Consider the following 21,163-nt stretch of genomic DNA (forward strand, 5'->3'; position numbering starts at 1 on the left):
TTTATGTTTTCAATAAAAAAAAATTAGATTGTTATGTTTATTTCAATGTGAATCGCTAAATATGCTTTAAATAATTGGTTAAAATTTTCACTTAAGTTACTTTCGTATTTTATAAAAAAAAAAGAGGAATTTACATGAAATATGGGAAAATTCAATAAAATTTGATATATATGGCTTTTTTTTTTTGTGTGTGTATTTTTTATGGCTTTTTTTGTTGTTTTACTTTTTTATAGGTTTTGTTTTCCCATATTTATCAAAATATTTGTTCTGTATCCCATATTTTTTTGTATAAGTTTATTTATTCCGTATGGGCATTTTTGTAAGGGAATTTCTGCCTTTTTTATTATTATTATTATTTTTATTATTTTGGTCACTAGCCAGAGGCTATGGTGGCTTCTGCTCTGATCATGGACCCGAAACCTTTGGAGCCACCGGCTTCTTTCCTGCCGACGAGATCTGACCCATGTCTTTCCGAACAGCATCAGTCCTCCGACGAGGACGATCTCTACAGTCGCCTCAAGTCACTGCAACGGCAGCTCGAGTTCATCGACATCCAGGAGGAGTACGTCAAGGACGAGCAGAAGAATCTCAAGCGAGAGCTTCTTCGGGCCCAAGAAGAGGTCAAGAGGATCCAGTCGGTTCCCCTCGTCATTGGCCAGTTCATGGAAATGGTTGATCAGAATAATGGGATAGTGGGCTCAACCACCGGCTCCAATTACTACGTCAGGATTCTTAGCACCATCAATCGGGAGCTTCTCAAGCCCTCTGCATCTGTTGCTTTGCATCGCCATTCGAATGCCCTTATTGATGTTCTTCCTCCCGAGGTCGACTCCAGTATCTCCCTTCTCAGCCAGTCGGAGAAGCCTGATGTCACCTATTCTGTATGCCCAATTCAATCTTTACTGGATGTTGTTATCATTTTTTTTAGGCTTATAAATCAGTTATTTTAATAGGGGTAACCAGTTACTTTCTTCTTCTTCTTCTTTACTGGATGTATTCTGATCTGTTTTTTTTTTCTTCCAAATCTGTCAGTAACCAGTTACAATTCACTCGAGTACTTGCCATCGTGACAGTTAAAATTGGTAGTAGTAACCGGTTACTGGCACATTACTAAAAAATCTAAATTGATAATCGTAACTGGTTACAGCGAGGTTTGAAAAAAAAAATCAAATCTAAAAAAATAACCAATTGCTATGGTACCTGGTTACTTAGTCAGGTGTGAAAACAAAATCAAATCTAAACAAAAAAATCTAAATTAATCGCTACTGTAACTGGTTACACCTATGGCTAAAAAAAATCTGATATGAATAAAATGATTCAGGCGTCATGGTACCTGGTTACTTAAACAGATTTGGAAAAAAAAAAACCCAGAAAAATCAAAAGTTTTGTTTGCTTGTTTTTTTATTTCTTGTACTTGTATTCTGAATAAATTTTGTAAACCTATCGATACATTTTTTGAGCAAACATTCTAGTTCTATTTCTTTAAATAATTAATAAACACATAAATATTTATGTTAGAACCTTATTTGATGAATGTTTGGCTGCTAAACCTATTGATCTAAACATCACAGAGAATAACCTTTTGACAACTTTTGCCCTTTTCAACCAAAAAAACTAATCAGCTAACCTAAGCTTTCATATGTTAAAAGTACCCTAAAATATTCAACTACCTAGCTTCTTATACTACCTTAGTCTACACTAAATAATAGCAGTTAACTTTTCTTAAGTAAATTTCTTAAATCAAATCAAATATGAAGTCAAGTACCTGGTTACTTAAACAGATTTAGAAAAAAAAAACCCAGAAAAATCAAATATGAAGTCAAGTACCTGGTTACTTAAACAGATTTAGAAGAAAAAAAAACTCAGAAAAATCAAATATGAAGTTCAAAATCAGATGTGAAAAAGAAGAAAACTAGATTTGAAGAAAGAAAAAGAAGAATAAGAAGGACCAAATAAGAAGAAGAAGAAGAAAGAAAGAAGACGAAGAAAAAGAAGAAAGAAAGAAAGAAAGAAGAAGAAGAAGAAGAAGAAGAAGAAGAAGAAAATCAGTTCGTCATCATCGTCGTCGTTGTCGTCGGAGGAGGCAGCAGCAGAGGTAGGATCGCCGGAAGAAATCTGAGATGGCCATTGAATTAGGGAAGAGAAAGAAAGAAATGAGAAGAGAGAGAGATCGTGAGGAGAGAAGAGAAAATAAGATAATTAAGTTTATGGTAATTTATTTACCATATTTTAAACTTTTTTTCCAAAACTTACCATATTTTGTACAATTATTTTTTTTCCCATAAATTTAGAAACTATATATATTTTTCCCATATTTATGTAAACTTCTCTAAAAAAAAAAGGTAAACATATGCATTTTAAAATATTATAATAAAAAAAATATTGTTTCTTTTTACATTGTTTATGCCAATAAATTACTTAATAGGTGTGTCCAATTAAATATAAATGACTATTATGTGTTATGAATATTTCTTTATATTATTGTTTATTTTTTAGATATAGGCCCTTAGTCCAAGGGCCCATTTTTTTAAAATTCTTTTGAAAAATACCATAAATATTTAGAAACTTCATACAAAAAGGATCTTCAATCTTTAATATTTCCTAGAATCCAATCATATTTAAGGTTGGTCTCCTGAATACACAAACTTGTTGATTTGAGTTAAAATGAAAACATGTTTTATTAAAATAATGGATAGATTCAAAATAAATATATGAGAGCGTGTTTATTTTTTACACCAAAAGTGTATATTCTTATCATATACTTGGGGTGTAATTTTAATTAATAAACAAAGAAATTGTATTATAAACTAATTAAACCTAACGTTTATTCAAACACTATAAAACAAATAATATGAAAAATTGAAATGGCATATAGCAAGAAGCATCATAACATTCAAAAAGATCCCCGAAATATATTGTTCTAAACTTTAGCAAAACATGTCCAACCAAAAATAAAAAAAACATAACTCCATTCAGTATTAACTAACACTACGACAAAAAAGTTTGTTGTTTAAAAAAAGATGCAATATCCATAGACATACAAATAACCTTAAAGGCCCATAAATTGATGATTAAGATAGCCTGGGAATGGGAGACCAAGGTCATTCTTTCTTATGCATTTAATAATCATCAAATATTTAATTTAGCTTGACAATTTTAGAAAAATGTAGCCATATGAACACATCTTTGAGTCTCATATCAACATAAACATTAAAAAGGAAATATAGAAAATAAAATGAAATTAAAAAACCATAAATAAGGGAAATCATCATACCACGACTTCTGCATTTACAGTATGCAGTTGCACAAATAAAGTAAAAATCGAAATGAGAAGTTTTTGGACTACTTTTAGAGTTGAATAGTCTTTATGGACTTTTGCATCTGCTTAACCATGCCTCAATGCCCCATCCCAAATCAAAAATATAATATCTGTTTATATTTGAAGTGTGTATCCAACATGCAATAGTGTTTTAAGAGAAATTTCTTGATTTAACAGACTACTTGGAGACATTATTAGAGAATCTGCTGTCTTTTGCAATTGGCTAAGTACATAAAGCAGTTAATATGGTTAAGACTGCATGGTCGGTCCTAGGCTATTTGTGGCCGAAGGCAAAATAAAATTTTGGGGCCCTTGTACATATAATTTTTTGGTCACTTTAAAATTGATTAATTGCAATAGAGTAGTAATGGTATTGAATCTTTTAGAGCATTGAGAGGTTAGAGTTTCGATACTCTACAATCATAAGTCCTACAATGAGCTATAAATGTAGAACACCACTACACTTAGGCCAATTTTTTTTTGTATAATTCTTTACTATTTAGCTTTTTATTAATCCTAACTATACATGCAAACTTAACTTTCATCACAATTTTGGGGCATTGGGCTTCGGGGCCCAAGGCACGGGCCTTGTTTGCCTTAGCCCAGGGTCGGCCCTGTGTATGAGGTTTATAAAAGAAAAAAGAATGTGTATTCTCACTCCAATCTCTCTTGCTCTGCTCCTCCACCGTCATCGTCTCAGTTCTATTTGTTTTGTTATCTCTTTCTCATTATTCATTCCAATAATCACAAATCCTTTAACGTTCTCCGATCGATTTTTTTTTCTTCATGATTTAGTTTTAGAATTATAGAAAATAATTCTTCAATTTTACTTATTTTCTACTGAATCTATCGCCGAGACTTATGCTAATAATCTTGAGACTTGATAGCAATTCCGATTATGTTAGAGGAAATTCGATTTCCCTTAATCTAACATAATCTATGTTAGATGATGAAATTTTTTTTGAGCAAAATCTTGATGAGATTGGTATCTAACATAACACGACTTTCTTAATGTAATAAATTTCGATGCTGGTTTTGCAACCATTCACAAATATATTTTCATTTTTCACTTATAAATACTTGTAGCCAAGTTTATTATCTTCTACAATCCTTTGTTTTTACAGAAAAAAGTAGGATGAGAGCACACCTCCAATACATATTCCTTGTTTTGTTGGCAGTCGTGGCCATGGCGATAGTGGTTTTTGTTTCCTCATCCTCCAATTCCTCCCTAGGTTATTTTTTATTTTTTCTCTATTGGTGTTTTGAGTTTCTTTATCAATCTTTCTCTGAATTTTTTTTTTCTTTCTATAGTTTGAAAAAAATTGTTCAACACTTTCTTCTTTAGTGGGAGGGATTAGGATTGTTATGTTGTAAGATTGAATACGAATTGTTCTTTTTTTACTCTCTGATTAAATAAGTCATTGCTGAATTATTGAAAAAAATAAATAAAAAGAATCTGTGTTTCACAATCATATATATGTGTATACATTTATTTATAATACTAATACTCTCTCTGTTTCTGTATCATTATATTAAGATAGATTTCTGGTTACCAATTAATATTAATTTATTATTTTGTTTATTTTCCTTAGTTTTTATTTTTATTTTTTTAAAACTAATGATACATTTATTGTACTTGTGCAGCTAATTTGACTTCTTTTGTCATTGAGTCCCACTTATCACATACCAATAAATAAGTTTAATTTTTTATTTATTTCTTTATATTTATGAAAAATGCTAATTATCACGATGGAAGTTTAACCAGACCCAAATGTCATGATAGTTGGCATATATTATTTATTTATTTGACAATAAAAAAAAAACATAGCTACACTATTCATTTCCTTTTTCAATTACTGTAACGTTTCTGTTTTCCAAATAAAAAACTACTCAACGAGTTCTAAAAAAACCACTCGCCGATATCTAACAAAAAGAGAAGAAAAACCCACCTTAAAATATTATTATAAAAATGTATTTCCACTAATGTAGGTGAAGAGTATGGTGTGATATGCAGAAATATTATTATTTCATTTTTTTTCTTTGCCCAAGTTAGTAATCTTTCGCTCTCTCGATATATAGTATATGTTCATTAAATCTTTAAAAATACAATAACAAAGTGTATCCTATAAACCATTTTACCAAGGAAATCAGCATACACACTAGAGTGTTCAGATAAAACAATATCATAATTTAAATTTAATAAAGATAAGAACCAAAGATTCTAACAGAAAGGAGAATTTCTTAACCGAAATAGAAACAATAAAGATTTAATTTGATTGGGTTCTGAAATGAAGAGATGAGTGTGCAAGAATAAGTCTCTGAATGATATTTATATTAATATATATATATATATATACACATATAAATATAAATTGGGTTTCTTCTCATGCAAGAAGTCTTCTTGGAACAGTCATGTCGTGTAACTCATGATGTATGTGTAATAATGACTAAACCAGTATGTGTATCTTTCAGGTAAACTATATTGAGAATAGAATGCGACCCTGTATAATAAAATTCTTTCGAACTAATTATATATAGGTTCTAGTGTTCATTTACTGTCAATATTATTAACTAATTAATCAGAACTATTAGAGACCTAGTTTGTACTAATATTTGTAATTTATATGGTTATATATATATATATATATTAAAATATACTTCCAATCCCTATAGACATTCCCTATAACAAAATTTTTATATGATGTATATAGTTTAACTGTAAATTAGTCATATGTGATTGATTTAGTACTGGTAAAAATTTATATATGAAATTTCTTTTATTTATGACGTCAATATCAGAATATGTTCTAGAAATAACAGGAAGCTAAGAATTGTATGAGAGAGAGAAATTTAAGTAAATATATTGCATGTGACCTATATATGCTATGCTCATAGTTAGAACCTTTGGAGCCTAGTTTATACATGTATTTAGATTTAAATGTTGCAAGTCTACTTTATGTAGTTTATTGGTATATGTTCAATTTGATGACATTTTTCATAAAACTCCATGGTTTTCTTATTCTATGTTCTCATGAATTGAGTGATTTTCTTTTTAGTTTAGTTGGAACAATGAGAGGATTTTTATTGCTCTTGAACTCATCACCTCTAAGGACAATAAAATGTGGCATAGGGTTAAACTTGCAATTGCGGTTATTGGGAAACCCTTATACAAGATCTTTATTTATTTTCATGTAGATCTAATATTAAAAAAATTAATATGAAATAACCTAGAACATGTTTCTAAAATTGAATTCAAATAGAAACAATGATAAGAATACTTACAGTATACGCTGCGGAATAATAGTGTCATTCCTTCACTTTCTCTAACACTTGTATCCTTTTTGTCGCAGAGTATTATCAAGAACTGAAGTGTTCTTCTCATTTCTTCACAGTCTTCCAATGTATCATTAGAATCACCTAGACTAATGTGGGAAATTCTCAACACATGAGATAGATACAGAGAGAAGAAGAGAAAAGAACAATAAGAGGCTTAGAAAATGACTTGTGTTTAGAGAGAATCTAAAACTATATGAAAACCAGAAACTTATCTGACTTCTTAATTTCATCTCTCACTTAGCACTCCTTTTATAGACTCATTTAGGTCATTTAATGTAATTAAAAAATCAATAACATAATAGCCAATTAGAAGTCCTAGGTCGAAATTATCATGGGCTTTAGGCTCGTGAAATTTCTCATTTGATTATAAGTCTATTGGACTTAAAATCAAGGCATGTATTATTTTCCATTGATTTAATTATTTAAATCATTTATCAAATTAATTATTTATAATTTGAACCTTGATTTAAACTTATTTATTAATTTAGATATCAATTTATCTTAATTAATAAATCTGCCCTAATTTCTCTTTTCTTCTCAAAATTACACAACTCTGTGAAACTATTCAAAATTGACCTGGTCAACTTTGATAATTCTAATTGATAATTAAATCAATTAATTGAGACTATCTAGATGATTTTATCCAATGTATAGTGGGGATCATGGGCCTATGAAATCAAGCTCCAATAAGTTATCATAAATCTAACAAATAAATTTACTAACTTATTAATTTATCGTGACTTCACTATAGACTCGGAATTGCACTCTTGAATTCATAAAACACTCTATAACAAATATAGATACGTTATTAATTATCCATTATTACAACCATAATTTTCACTCAATCCTCTATAGACGGTCTACAATGAGATGGGACTAAAATACTTTTTTACCCCTCATTGTATTTTATCCTTAAAACACTTAGTTCCTTGTAAATGATATTTCAGTAAACTAATATTAATTACTGAAATGAGATCTCAATCATTTAACACATTGAACCAAACTAAAAAGAAACCATCATTCACTTCTTCATCAGAAGTTATAGATGTTCATATCTATGATTAACACTCCCACTCAATTATACTACCGAGTTCCCAAGAAGTAAGTATGGGCTAGTCCGTAGGGTAAGCTGGTAACGAACACGTCAAAGAACTCAAATAATACAATCAGTTAGAATACTAACCACTCAGAATTGAGATTTGTTGATGCGGTTCTTCGCCAACAGGTAATTATACGAATAAGTGGGATGAGGCCACTTAATATCGGTCTTGTCCACTTAATTATACTAACCACTCAATATCGGTCTTGTCCGATGAGGCCACATCATTATGTGGATATATTTGGATTATTCGGCATGAGTCGATCCTAGTGAGAAAAATAGCGGATTGGTCATAATGGGGTTAAAAATCAGGCTCGGGGTGAGCCTAGAGGTAATTTGGTAATTTAGCGCATGACCGAGAATTTTTGGGTAATGGTAATTTTATTTGGAGATAGCTGACCTGAGACTTATTTAAAGAAATTGTGAATTGTGGTGGTAAAAGACCAAAATGGCCTTAAGGGCATTAAGTGGAAAATTAGGGGCTTAAGGGCAATATGGTCATTTTGGGTGTTAATTAGTGACTTAGTCACTTACCCTTGGCTGAAGGAAACCACAAAGCAACAGCAAAACAGAGTATGCTTTCCTATCTCTCTCGGATGGTTCTTTCTCACTCTAGCTCTTGAAAGTTTTCATTGAAAAGCTTAGGTTTTTGAAGGTTTTTAGCTAGGAAGTTGTTAGGGTAAAGCTAGGAAGCTATCTCAATTATTAAGGTAAGGATTTTGGCCTTAACCTCCCTGAACTTCTGATTGTTTTGCTGAAGTTCTTGGTGTTCTTGAGTTTCAAAAACTCAAGTGTTGATTTTGAGTGTTAGTGGTGAATTTTGTTGGAGTATTGTGTTTTTGAGCTATCTTGGAGGTATTATAGCTATTTTGTAGTCTGTTTCTTGGATTGGGACAGGTTTAGGATCCATTTTGAGGTTTGAGACTCGGAGAACACGAAAAGAAAAACTCAGAAATTGGGTTCTTTGTCATTGGCGCTATAGCGTCCAGTAGGTGGCACTACAATGCCATTGGGTCTCTGTCATTGGTGTTATATCGCCCAGTGGATGGCGCTACAACACGGGTCGGGTTGTCAGGTTGGCATTTCTGACTTTGGCGCTGAGCGTTTGGTAGGTGGCGTCGTAGCACCGTATTGTTTTTCAGGGCATGAATTTTTGTACTTTTTGGGGTTTTGGCCCGAGGACTCGGAGGACGATTCCACCACCCTGTTTGGTGGGATTGAAGGTCCTGAGAGCACATAATTGGTCTCGGAATTGGATTTTGGAATTTAAACTCATTGTAACACCATTTATGGTTGTGACTAGGTTACCGCTAGGGCTTGAGACAGGATCGCTCAAAGGTCGTTTATATATATATATAACTTGTGTTGACAGTGAGAACTCTTCAACTATGTTAGGTCGGGAAACTCAAAGGTTAGTAAGATAATAACTAAGTAAGAACTTAGAATAGACTTGAGGAAAGATAAGTGCAGATCAACAATAGAGTAAAAACTCGTATATTGCTTAATAGCCTGAGTATACAATGAATTTTCCAACCCATTATTCTGACAGGTGAGGTCTATTTATAGTTGGGCTCTAATGGCCCCTTATACATGGTGGTCCCTGGGGACAAAATAGTACATAGGTACACTGTTAGGGTAGTAGCATAGGTGGTAGTGGTGTTGGATGAGTGGTGGTCAGGTTTAGTACGTGTCAGGGGTCTGCAAAAGAACTCCTGCCTTGGTACCATATTATACCTCCACTAGTTGTCGGGTATGGACCTCATAAGCATGCTGAGGGAGTCCTTACCATGTACAATTCTTGTACTATCACCACTTGTCCAGCGTGGACGTCGTGTCCTACTCTAACTCCTCTTGGTTGGTAAGTGCATTTCGTACCTGTACGAGCTCTTCGATTCATACATAGGTTCTTACCCACACAAGGTACCTTATTCCTACAAGCTTCAAGTATTCAAACCATTATACGTTATCACGGATGATGTGGTCCTAAGATTCCTGTTGGGGAAGGACCCCACGAGATGGCCCTATGAAAATGAGATGTGAAGGGGCCTCTCAAACCTTAGGCTTGATATCTTCAGAGCAAGGTACAACATCATAAGCGAGGCATGTGCCTTGCGATATAATCGGCACAAGATGTGCACCAAGTATGAAGGATGACCTCGCAAGAATCTTGGTGCGAAGCGAGGCTCCGTAGACGAGGCTGCGTCTCGCGAGACCTTTGACGCAAGATGTGTGACTGGGTAAGCGCTTGCTGGGTGTGAGGCCCCTCGGCTGGACGCGAAGCCCTGATGGGCATGAGACCTCTGCTAAGCGCGGGGCCCTTTAGCAGGGCGCGAAGTGCTTGATGGGCACGAGACCCCTGCTGGGCGTGAGGCCCCTGCTAGGCGTGCTACATCTGTTGGGCGCAAGGCGCCTACTGGGTGTGAGGCCCTTCGGTTGGGCATGAGGCGCCTATTGGGTGCGAGGCCCTTCGGCTGGGCATGAGGCGCCTACTGGGTAGAGTCCCTTCAGCTGGGCGCGAGGCGCCTGCTGGCCGCGAGACCCCTGATGGGCGTGAGGCGCCTGATCAGCGCGAGACGCCTACTGGGTGCGAGGCCCTTCAGCTGGGTGCGAGGTGCTTGATAGGCGCGAGGCCCTTCGGCTGGAGGTGAGGCACCACCAAGACTCAAGTTACAATCCAAGGCGTGAGATGAGGGTCTCACTAGGTGTGAGACGCGAGCATGTTCGAGACCACCTTTGGAGTGTGTCACCTTGGGACTATAGGATATGCGTTTTTGGCAATTTTCCTATATTCATACTTGGTGTGGAACTTTTGCATCAACAACCTCTTGGTAGCACATAGTAGCATTTTGCCTCCAACATGTGATTGATACCTTCGGTGACCCTTAGCCATTTATTTCAATAAAGGACTAGACATTTTTTCCTTGGCAGATTTTTGGCATCCACAACTTGTGCTCGAACCAAAGGTAAGTAAACTGTACCCAAAATGTGATATATATGTGATTAGGGCTTGGCCCGATTATTGATTATAGCTATGAATAGGGCTCGGGCCTTGAGAATGAGCATGATTAAGGCCATGTTTGTGCTTGTTGATTAAGCATGTTTGAATGCTCTGTGTCTGGATAATTATTTACTAATTGTTTACATTGTCAGCATAATTATGGTTCGGACTTGTTAAGGAACATTGTTATTACTATGTTTGTATCTGATTGGCTGAAATATATGATTATCTTGTATGCATACTTGAATTATCTAAAGTATGCTTATCTGTATCTGTATTTGTATATGCACCTATAGCAGGATATCCGGGTACCTATTAGAGCCTTAACTTATTAGTCAAGAGAGTCAATAACGCACTGCGCACTGATCGAAAGGCTAGGGCCCGATTAGGGATGTACTATTACGTTGACCGACCCTATGGTCGCTTGAAAAACAAAGCCCTTGGCAAGCTCTATGGCTACTTACTCAGAGCTAGGGCATAGGGCCCCAGGTTGACTATGTGGTCATCTATTCAGGGCAAAGGGCCCCAGGTTGACTCTATGATCATCTGATTAGGGTTGCGAGCCCTAGAATGATTCTATAATCGTTTATTTTTACTTTTATGCATGCATGAGTAGGTTATTACTACTGGGCATGCTAGATATATATTTGAATCTGTATATATTGTTCATGCACTTATATTAAGTTTTCTTGCTGGGCCTTGGCTCACGGGTGTTATGTGGTGCAGGTAAAGGGAAAGGAAAGCTGGAATAGCCATGAGTTGGAGAGCTTAGGTAACAATGTGAACATATGCGGCCGCTTGACCACCACAGCCAAGGTTTCTCAGAGAAAATAGGGTTAAACCCTATTTTTGCCACATAGGACTGCAAATTGTAAAGTTGTAATGACCATTTTTGAAACTGTAAACAACTTTGTAAACGTTTATTATGGGATCCCATGCACAGCTTAATGTTTTAATGAAATATCTTATCCTTTTGACCAAATTTTTAACCCTAGACTATTAATCACATTTAGATGCATGTTTATGTCTTAACGACTCATTTAGCGAGTTAAGCACTATTTAAAATACACAGTGTAACAGTCTTGGCTAACCAGGGCGTTACAAAGAGAGTACTGAGAACTTGAGATTCTTATAAACTAAGTTTGATAGAGAAAGTTACGAGGCTCCCGAAGTTATAGTGACTTTGAAAGAGTTAACCATAAGAATCATAATACTAGCTTGAACAACCCCGTAGATTTTAGTTGGAAGTCTAAGTACAACTACCACGCATCGCCTATTATGAATTTTGAGCAAAATTTTCCTAACCTCCTCCATGAACCTCAATATAATGTCTGGATTGATAGGAATTCCATAGTGGACAATTTACACACATTTATAGGGGCACAAAGAGCGTTCAATAAACAACTTGTAGAAGATTTTAGGGAAACTAGTACTCAACTTTTAGAATTAACCAATGCTATTATGTAATATAATTTAATTCAATTCCCATCCCAATCTAAGACCATAACACCATCCCCTAATCTCAGTTTCAAACATGATGAGGATGATGTCATTGCCCTTTGCAGTGAAACTCTTTCCGATACATAAATTCTTCCAACCACTTCAAAGGAAAATGAGAGCTATCATACTGATGTGATAAACTTAATCATTGAGTACATCATCAAAATATTCGCAATGAAATATTCACACAAGTTCCTCCACGATTTTGAAACCGAATTTTTTTCTTTATCCTTAAAATGTTACGAACGCTTCTATTTTTAAGATGCAGGATAAAAGAAAATTCATTTTTGATACAGGATAGTACATAACCATGTAGTTGGTAGACTTACCTAAGAGCGATGCTTTTGTCTACCAAAGACTGATCAGGTTTTATCTTTTTTTTTGTGTCTTTATTTTATGTGTCCACATAACCACAGTTTTATATTTTAATTTGTGTCTTTATTTTATGTTGCGAATTTTACTTTTTGGGGTTTTGTTGCTGTTTGTTGGTTATCATTTCTCATTTACCCCCACAATGTGCACAATGTTAGACATTGAGGGCAATGTCTCATTTAAAGTTGGGGGTAGTGGACATATTCATGCGTTGGAATATATTTTGATTACCATTTTAAAATTTTGAGTTCATTTTTTTGCAAAATTCATGACAACAAATTTTTGTGAGATAGTTTTTGCTATTTTTACTATTAGGAAGTAATTTTTTAGAGTAATTTCATGCACAACCAAACATGTGAAAAAAAAAGTTTTTAAAACATTTAGTTGAGAAAAATACCAAAGTTTAAAGCTTTTAATTTTTGTGAGTTGTGAGAATGAGAAAACAACTTTGAAAATTTCTATTGATAATTTGAGTTGGTAAAATTAATTTTTGGGAATTTAAAATATGACATTTACTAAAGGGATAATTTTTGTTTTAAAGAGTCTTTGTTGTAATTTATTGTAATTTTCTTTTTAAATTCTTGTATCTATTCTTTATTTTTATGTTTTCTCTTGTAAAAAAAGGAGAAAAAAATGAAATATATAAAAAAAGAACGAAAAAAATGACAAAAAGAAAAGAACAAGATCAACATTTTTTGTTTTCTCCTTTTGTAGTTTTGATGAAGAAAAAGAAGTTGCTAAAAAATATCAACCTTACTACATTTGTTTTCAATTTATGTCATCAAAAATAAAATAAAAAATTGTGTATTTTTTTTATTTAATTCTGTTTTGTTCTTTATTTTGGCTCTTAGTATCATTTTGTAAAATCTCAGGTTTTTATGTCATTTAGATTCAAATTCATTGATTAGTCTATCTTTTGATCAATATTCGTTAACATTGTTTGTCCTAAAATGATTAAATCTCTTTTTGAGCGTTAATTGATAAATGTCTAACTCCAAGAGTTTCAACCATCTCCCGTAAAAATATTTTCAATATCTTTGTGAGGATTTGGAGTTAAGACTTTATTCTTTGGTGATTTTTCGAATCTGTTTGTGTTATAAATTTTGGACCAGCAGCGCGCCATGTGGCGCATCCTCCGAGCGGCATGCGTCCAGCCTAGCCGCCTGCTCCAGCTCGCAACCCGAAGCCTTGCCTTTCTGCCCGACCCGACCCACACACCTAGCTGCCCAAGGAAGCCACATGCTTCCTTCTTTCCTTTGGCCCAACACCCACCTCACCAGGCCCAACCCACGCCTGCCAATGCTCTACGAACTTGCCTTCATCTCTTCAACAGTGTGCCACATGGAATTTTCCCATTGGATGCTCTAGTTAGCTGGTCCAAGGACTACAACTCTCCCATCAGCTCCTTATTTTACTCTCACTCCACCTCCATCCACAATATATACCAAAATAGCAATTGTAACGTCCTCCTAATCAAGGATCATTACACTATGTATTTTAAATAGTGCTAGACTCGCTTATCGAGTCATTTGACCATAACCATGTAACTAAACATGATTAATGGTTTATGGTTAAAAATTTTGGTCAAAATGTATAACTATTTCACTAAAACTTTTACTTCCATACATGGGATCCCAAACTAACATTTTGAAAGGTTAATTACAATTAAAAAGTTACAACCAACCGACCTATGCGAAAAAATAGGGTTTGATCCTAGCTCCTTTGAGAAACCCCAACCGTGGTGGTTGAGCAGCCACATATGTACACATCGTCATCGAAGCTCTCCAAATCATGGATGGTCCAACTTCCTTTTCCCCTTATCTGCACCACATAGCACCCGTGACCCAAGGCTCAGTAAGAAAACTTAAACATGCTCATAAGCAGTTAATAACATGTTACCGAATCATAATAAGAATGCCTAGCAGTAATAACCATACTCATGCATGCATACCATTCATATAAATGACTACAATGTCATATGGGGCCAACTGCCCTAATTAAATGATTAATTAATCATATTGGGGTCCGTTGCCCAAAATACATGATTAATGGATCATATTGGGGTATGTTGCCCAAAATACATGATTAATGAATCATATTGGGGTCGTTTCCCAAAATGCATGATTAATGAATCATACTGGGGCTCAGTGCCCTAGGATATGGGACTAATGAGTCACCCCTAAGCTCTTTGCCCTATCCTTTGTATAATCAGCCTTGGAGCTGACCCAGCGTACTTGGCGCTGAATTTTCAACAAACATTGGGTCGGACAAGTGTATGATGTGCTCCTGATTAGGCCTAACCATTTCAACCAGCACTCAGCACGCGTCGTTTAGTCGACTTGGTTCAGTTTATATGTTGTAAATATTTCTAAACTGTATTTTGGGATCCCAAGTGTAAAACTTTTATGATTTTCTATGGAAGTTATTATTTCTAAAACTTTTCCTCTGTTTATGGCTTAGTTACACTGTTTGACCTAAAACCTCGATTAGCGAGTTGGAAGCACGTTTTTAAACTCACTTAGTAACGGCTCTAAGGAAGTAGGGCGTTACAACTTGGTATCAGAGCGAGCCAAGGTTATTGGTTCTGGAGATTGACTGAACATGTACACACGCTGTCAGTGGCAGGCTCAACTCAGGGTTGGTTGGTAAGATTGGCTAATATGTTTGAAAATGTGTTTGAATGCCCTGTTTGCCTACTTATTTTATATGGAGCATGATGAATGAGTTAACATATGCATGATGCTAGGGCATGGCCCGTTGTGTGTTATATGTTATATGAGATATTATTGTGGATGACTGATGTGCCTGAGAGGTGGTTTTGGATGTTGTTATCATGCCTGATGAGCGGCGTCGTTGGTTGCAGGCATACTTTTTGAGATGCCTCGACAATCAGCTAGACTCCGCAGCAGTAGGGCCGAGGATGATAACCAGGGTCAGGACCCTCCACCTGCCCCACAGAATTGGCAAGAGATGTTTGCTGAGATGGAAGCAAGATTACAGCGAACAAAGGAGAAGTTGCGACAGTTAAGGCAGCAGGCCCCGCCTCAGGTTACCGGGCTGCCAGTGCAGCAGGTTGCAGCGCCAGTGGCAGTGCAGTCTGCTACGGAGAATAAGTGGGAACCTTTGTATGAGAGGTTCAGGAAGCAGCATCCTCCCACCTTCGAGGGTGGATCAGACCCACTGCGGGCAGAGCAGTGGATGAATATGATTGCCTCAATTCTGGATTTTATGAGAGTTCAGGGGAATGAGAGGGTAGCCTGTGCTAGCTACATGTTCAGAGAGGATGCCCGCATCTGGTGGGACGTGGTAGTTCAGAGAAGGGATGTATCAGTTATGATCTGGGAGGAATTCAGAAACTTGTTTAATGAGAAGTACTACAGTGTGGCAGTACGAGCTGCGAAGGTTGATAAGTTTATCAACCTGACTCAGAATCGATCGACAGTGACAAAGTATGCAATAAAGTTTGATAGATTGGCGAAGTTTGCGCCAGATCTAGTGCCGACTGATGCGGCAAGGAGGGATAGGTTCGTGCGAGGATTGAATGTCATGATCGCCCGCAATGTGAATATTACCTTGGATTTAGAGACTACTACTTATGGCCAAGCTGTGGACAAGGCCCTTACTGCTGAGAGGGCTGAGGATCAGATTTGGAAGGATAGCTCTGTTAGGCACGATGCCAGGAGGACAATGCCTCCTTTCGTTGGGTTCAGTCATGGTGGTGGTTCTAGTGAGCAGAAGAGGAAGGCCCCAGATTCCTTTGTTCCTCCCAGCTCAGATAGGAGGGTACGGGGTGCTTCTACTGGCCGTCAGAGTGGCAGTGATAACAGGAGGAGTTTTCCTATGTGTCCGCGGTGCAGGCGTCGACACCAGGGTGAGTGTAGGATCAGGGCCTGCTTTGTTTGTGGGAATGCTAGTCATCTGAAGAGGGATTGCCCTCAAGTTAAGAAGGAGGAGCAGAAGCAGAGTGACAGTCTTGCTCCTGCCAGGGTATTCACTTTGACACAGACTGAGGCGGAGGCTAGCCCCTCAGTTGTGACAGGTTAGATCTCTAGTGCTGGTTCTTTGTATACTGCATTGTTTGATTCAGAGGCTACCCATTCATTTGTATCTGCTAGGGTGATAGATCAGCTTTGTAGACCTAGTGGTGTGTATGCTAGGGGATTTCAGACTTTGTTGCCAATAGGAGAATTGGTAGTCTCTAGGAAGTGGATTAGAGTATGGCCAGTAGAGATAGATGGTAGGGAACTGTCTGTGGATTTGATTGAGTTAGAGATGGATGATTTTGATATGATTCTGGGAATGGATTGGCTATCTAAGTATGGAGCAACGATTGACTGCAGGCGCAAAATGGTGACTTTTGAACCAGAAGGGGAGGCACCCTTTGTGTTTGTGGGGTCAGTTAATGGATCTTGTGTACCATTGATTTCAACCCTAAGGGCTAGAGACCTGATGCAGGAAGGTTGCATAGGATTCCTAGCGAGTGTTGTGGATACTTCTAGAGTGGTGTCGGTTGGACCGGGTGAGATCAGATTGGTGTGTGAGTTTCCAGATTTGTTCCCAGCGGATCTGCCGGGGTTGCCGCTGTAGCGGGAGATTGACTTCGTTATAGAGTTAGTACCAGGAGCGGAGCCAGTATCTAGGACGCCTTATAGAATGGCTCCGGCGGAGTTAAAGGAGTTGAAGATTCAGTTGCAGGAGTTACTTGATTTAGGGTTCATTAGACCGAGTTTCTCGCCATGGGGTGCTCCAGTGTTGTTTGTTAAGAAGAATGATGGGTCTCTTAGGATGTGTATTGATTATAGGGAGCTGAACAAGTTAACTATTAAGAACAAGTACCCATTGCCTAGGATCGACGATTTATTTGATCAGCTACAGGGAAGAACAGTGTTTTCCAAGATAGATCTTTGATCAGGTTACCATCAGCTAAGGATTAAAGAGGAGGACATACCAAAGACCGCTTTCCGAACGAGGTATGGACATTATGAATTCCTGGTTATGTCCTTTGGATTAACCAATGCCCCAACATCTTTCATGGACATGATGAATAGGGTTTTCAAGGATTATCTGGACAAGTTTGTGATAGTATTCATCGACGACATTCTAGTGTACTCCCAGTCAGAGGCAGAGCACGAGCAGCATCTGCGGTTGGTACTACAGCGGTTGAGGGAGCATAAGTTATATGCTAAGTTTAGTAAATGTGAGTTCTAGTTGCCACAAGTTACATTTCTGGGCCACATTGTCAGTAAGGATGGGATTCTGGTTGACCCAAGTAAGATCGAGGCGGTCAGAGATTGGCCTAGACCGAGCAGTGTTCCTGAAGTGAGAAGCTTTCTGGGTTTAGCAGGGTATTATCGGCGGTTCGTTGAGGGATTATCCAGAATAGCTACGCCATTGACAGAACTGACAAAGAAGAAGACAAGGTATGTTTGGACAGACAGGTGTGAGAACAGTTTTAAGGAACTGAAGTGGCGACTGATTCCTGCACCTGTGTTAAGCCTGCCAACAGAGAATGAAAAGTTTGTGGTATACTGTGATGCATCTAGGCAGGGTTTGGGGTGCATGTTGATGCAAGCTGGTAAGGTGATAGCCTATGCATCGAGACAGTTAAAGGAATATGAGCAGAGATATCCTACGCATGACCTGGAGTTGGCAGCGGTGGTGTTTGCACTTAAGATTTGGAGGCATTATCTTTATGGTGAGAAGTACGAGGTATACACTGACCATAAGAGCCTAAAGTATTTCTTTACACAGTTTGACCTGAATATGCGCCAGAGGCAGTGGCTAGAGTTGGTTAAGGATTATGATTGTGATATCCTATACCATCCTGGGAAGGCTAATATAGTGGCTGATGCATTGAGTCGGAAAGGCCCAGGACAATTGTTCAGTTCGAGGCAGATATCTGGTAAGTTAGCTGAGGAGATGACCATAGCAGGTATAGAGTTGGTGGTTGGTCAGTTGGCCAACATCACTCTTCAGTCTACACTCCTTGAGAGGATCAAGGAAGCGCAAGGGAAAGATTCTCAGCTGCGAGGTCATAGGGAGAGTGCCTTAGTCGGAGCGACAAAGGACTTCTCCATTTCAGAGATGGGGTTACTAAAGTACAAGGGTTGGATCTGCATTCCGATGGATTCTAGTATCCGGCGAGAGATCTTGGATGAATCGCATACCACTCCCTATTCTTTGCACCCGGGTATGACGAAGATGCACCAAGACTTGAGAGCTCTATATTGGTGGTCGGGCATGAAGAGGGATGTGATGGATTATGTAGCTAAGTGCTTAACTTGTCAGCAGGTTAAGGATGAGCACCAAAGGCCAACGGGGTTGTTGCAGCCTTTGGGGATTCCAAAATGGAAGTTGGAAGATATTACTATGGACTTCGTAGTTGGCTTACCGAGAATTGTGGGACAGCATGAGTCAGTGTGGGTGATTGTGGATAGGTATACCAAGTCCGCCCACTTTTTGCCTGTTAGGACAACTTATACTGTGGAGCAGTATGCTGAGTTGTATGTGAAGGAGATTGTTCGACTTCATGGGGCTCCGAGGTCGATAGTGTCGGACAGAGATGCCACTTTCACCTCCAAGTTTTAGGAGAGTCTGCAGAAGGCTATGGGCACGCAATTACGGTTTAGTACCGCTTATCATCTTCAAACGGATGGGCAGTCTGAGAGGACGATTCAGATATTGGAGGATCTGATGCGAGCCTGTGTGCTTGACTTTGGGGGATCGTGGAGTAAGTATCTCCCTTTGATTGAGTTCTCGTACAACAACAGTTATCAGGCGACCATTGGTGTGGCTCCGTACGAGATGCTTTATGGGAGGAAGTGTAGATCACCTATCCATTGGGATGAGACAGGTGAGAAGAGGTATCTGGGTCCAGAGATGGTTCAGAGGACCAATGAAGCGATTGAGAAGATTAGAGTGTGTATGCTCGCCTCCTAGAGTCGACAGAAATGCTATTCAGACCTGAAACGCAGGAGTGTGGAATTTCGGGTTGGTGATCATGTGTTCCTCAGGGTTTCACCCATGAGAGGTGTGAAACGGTTTGGTGTTCGGGGCAAGTTGAGCCCTAGGTTTGTTGGCCCCTTCGAGATTCTAGAACGAGTTGGAGAGGTAGCTTACAGATTAGCGATGCTTCTAGCTTTATCAGGGGTTCATGATGTATTCCATGTATCCATGCTTCAGAAGTATATGTCAGATTCAACGCACGTTCTAAGTTTTGAGAATCTGGAGCTTGATCAGGATTTTTCCTATGAGGAGAAGCCGGTTCAGATTCTTGACCGAAAGGATAAGGCCTTGAGGAGCAAGACCATCGCCTTGGTGAAAGTACTGTGGAGAAACAGCAAGGTTGAGGAGGCAACATGGGAGCTTGAGATAGAGATGAGGGAGCGGTACCCCAAGTTGTTTAGGTAATTTCGAGGACGAAATTTCTGTAAGGAAGGGACAGTTGTAACGACCCGAATTTGCTAATCGGGCTTAGGGCCTTGATTAGTGTGCCTGGAGGGCAATAAATGATTTAATATGTTTATATGTGGATTTATGTGAATATATGATTATGATGCATGTTTAGTTGAGATAAATGTGCATGTGGACCCCGTTTGGATATTAGGGGTATAAATGTGATAAATGTTATATATATGTGATATGTCTGTGCAGCATGATCCGAGACAGTCCTGGGGAGCGGTTAGCCAGAGAGTCACAACGGGGTTGAGATTCTGACTCGGGGCGAGTCGAGGGGTAATTTGGGTACTAGGAGTGTTATGGGATTATTGGGACATGGAAATAAATATTTGGAGATATATTTGAGGATAGAATGTCTAGGCGGGAGTATTGGGGAAATTTACCATTTTGCCATTGGGGACGTTTTGGTACCCCGACCCTTGAGGTGACCACATAGACATAAGTTGAATAAGACAAATCTTAGAACTATTCAGAACACTTAAGGAACCGACTCATTTTCTCTCTAAGCAAGTGGATGTTTTTCTCTTTGGAGACTTAAGGAGAACTTGGAAGAATTGGCTAGAAACTAGAAGGATTTCAGCTGAGAAATCTTGGGGAGCTTGGAGCTTGAGGATTGAGGATAAACTTCTGGGATTGAATTCAGCAAGGGGTAAGCTTAAATTATAAGAATATGCTTAGATTTTCTGCTGGTTTGTAAGAGTTTGCATGTTGGTTAAGTTTGATCTGCTTTAAGTGTTTTGGTTGAGCTTTGGAGTAGGATTCAATGGGGTTTTGGTGCTGTTATTGAGCTGAAATGATTGTGCTAGTTATCTGGGATTGTTAGTTAAGTTTAGGATGAATTGGCTTGAGGAAAGGTTTAAGAAAATGGTGTGAAAATCTAGGTTCGGTGGGGAGGGCCGCGGCCCTAGGAGGGGTGCGCCGTGTCACGGGCCGGCTATTTGGGAACTCCAACTAGACAGAACGTGCGGCACTTGCAGACTCTTCAAGCTAGCAAGTCAGCCGACAACACACACCTACAGGCAAAAAGCAAGTCATTCCTAGGAACGTCCACACAACACAAAGCACACAACAAGGCAAGTGG

At 37.9% G+C, this 21,163-nt stretch overlaps 1 protein-coding gene across 1 annotated transcript; it reads left to right on the forward strand.

Moving 5' to 3' along the window:
- The first annotated feature begins 386 nt into the window (after nt 1-386).
- LOC133800349 (26S proteasome regulatory subunit 6B homolog) lies at nt 387-20,879 on the forward strand. Its single transcript, XM_062238307.1, has 3 exons — nt 387-881; nt 18,916-19,061; nt 20,840-20,879. The coding sequence occupies exons 1-3, from the start codon at nt 387-389 to the stop codon at nt 20,877-20,879; spliced, it is 681 nt and encodes a 226-aa protein (XP_062094291.1).
- Nucleotides 20,880-21,163: the final 284 nt, after the last annotated feature.

This window comes from Humulus lupulus, chromosome 9 (assembly GCF_963169125.1).
Source record: "Humulus lupulus chromosome 9, drHumLupu1.1, whole genome shotgun sequence".
NCBI lineage: Eukaryota > Viridiplantae > Streptophyta > Magnoliopsida > Rosales > Cannabaceae > Humulus > Humulus lupulus.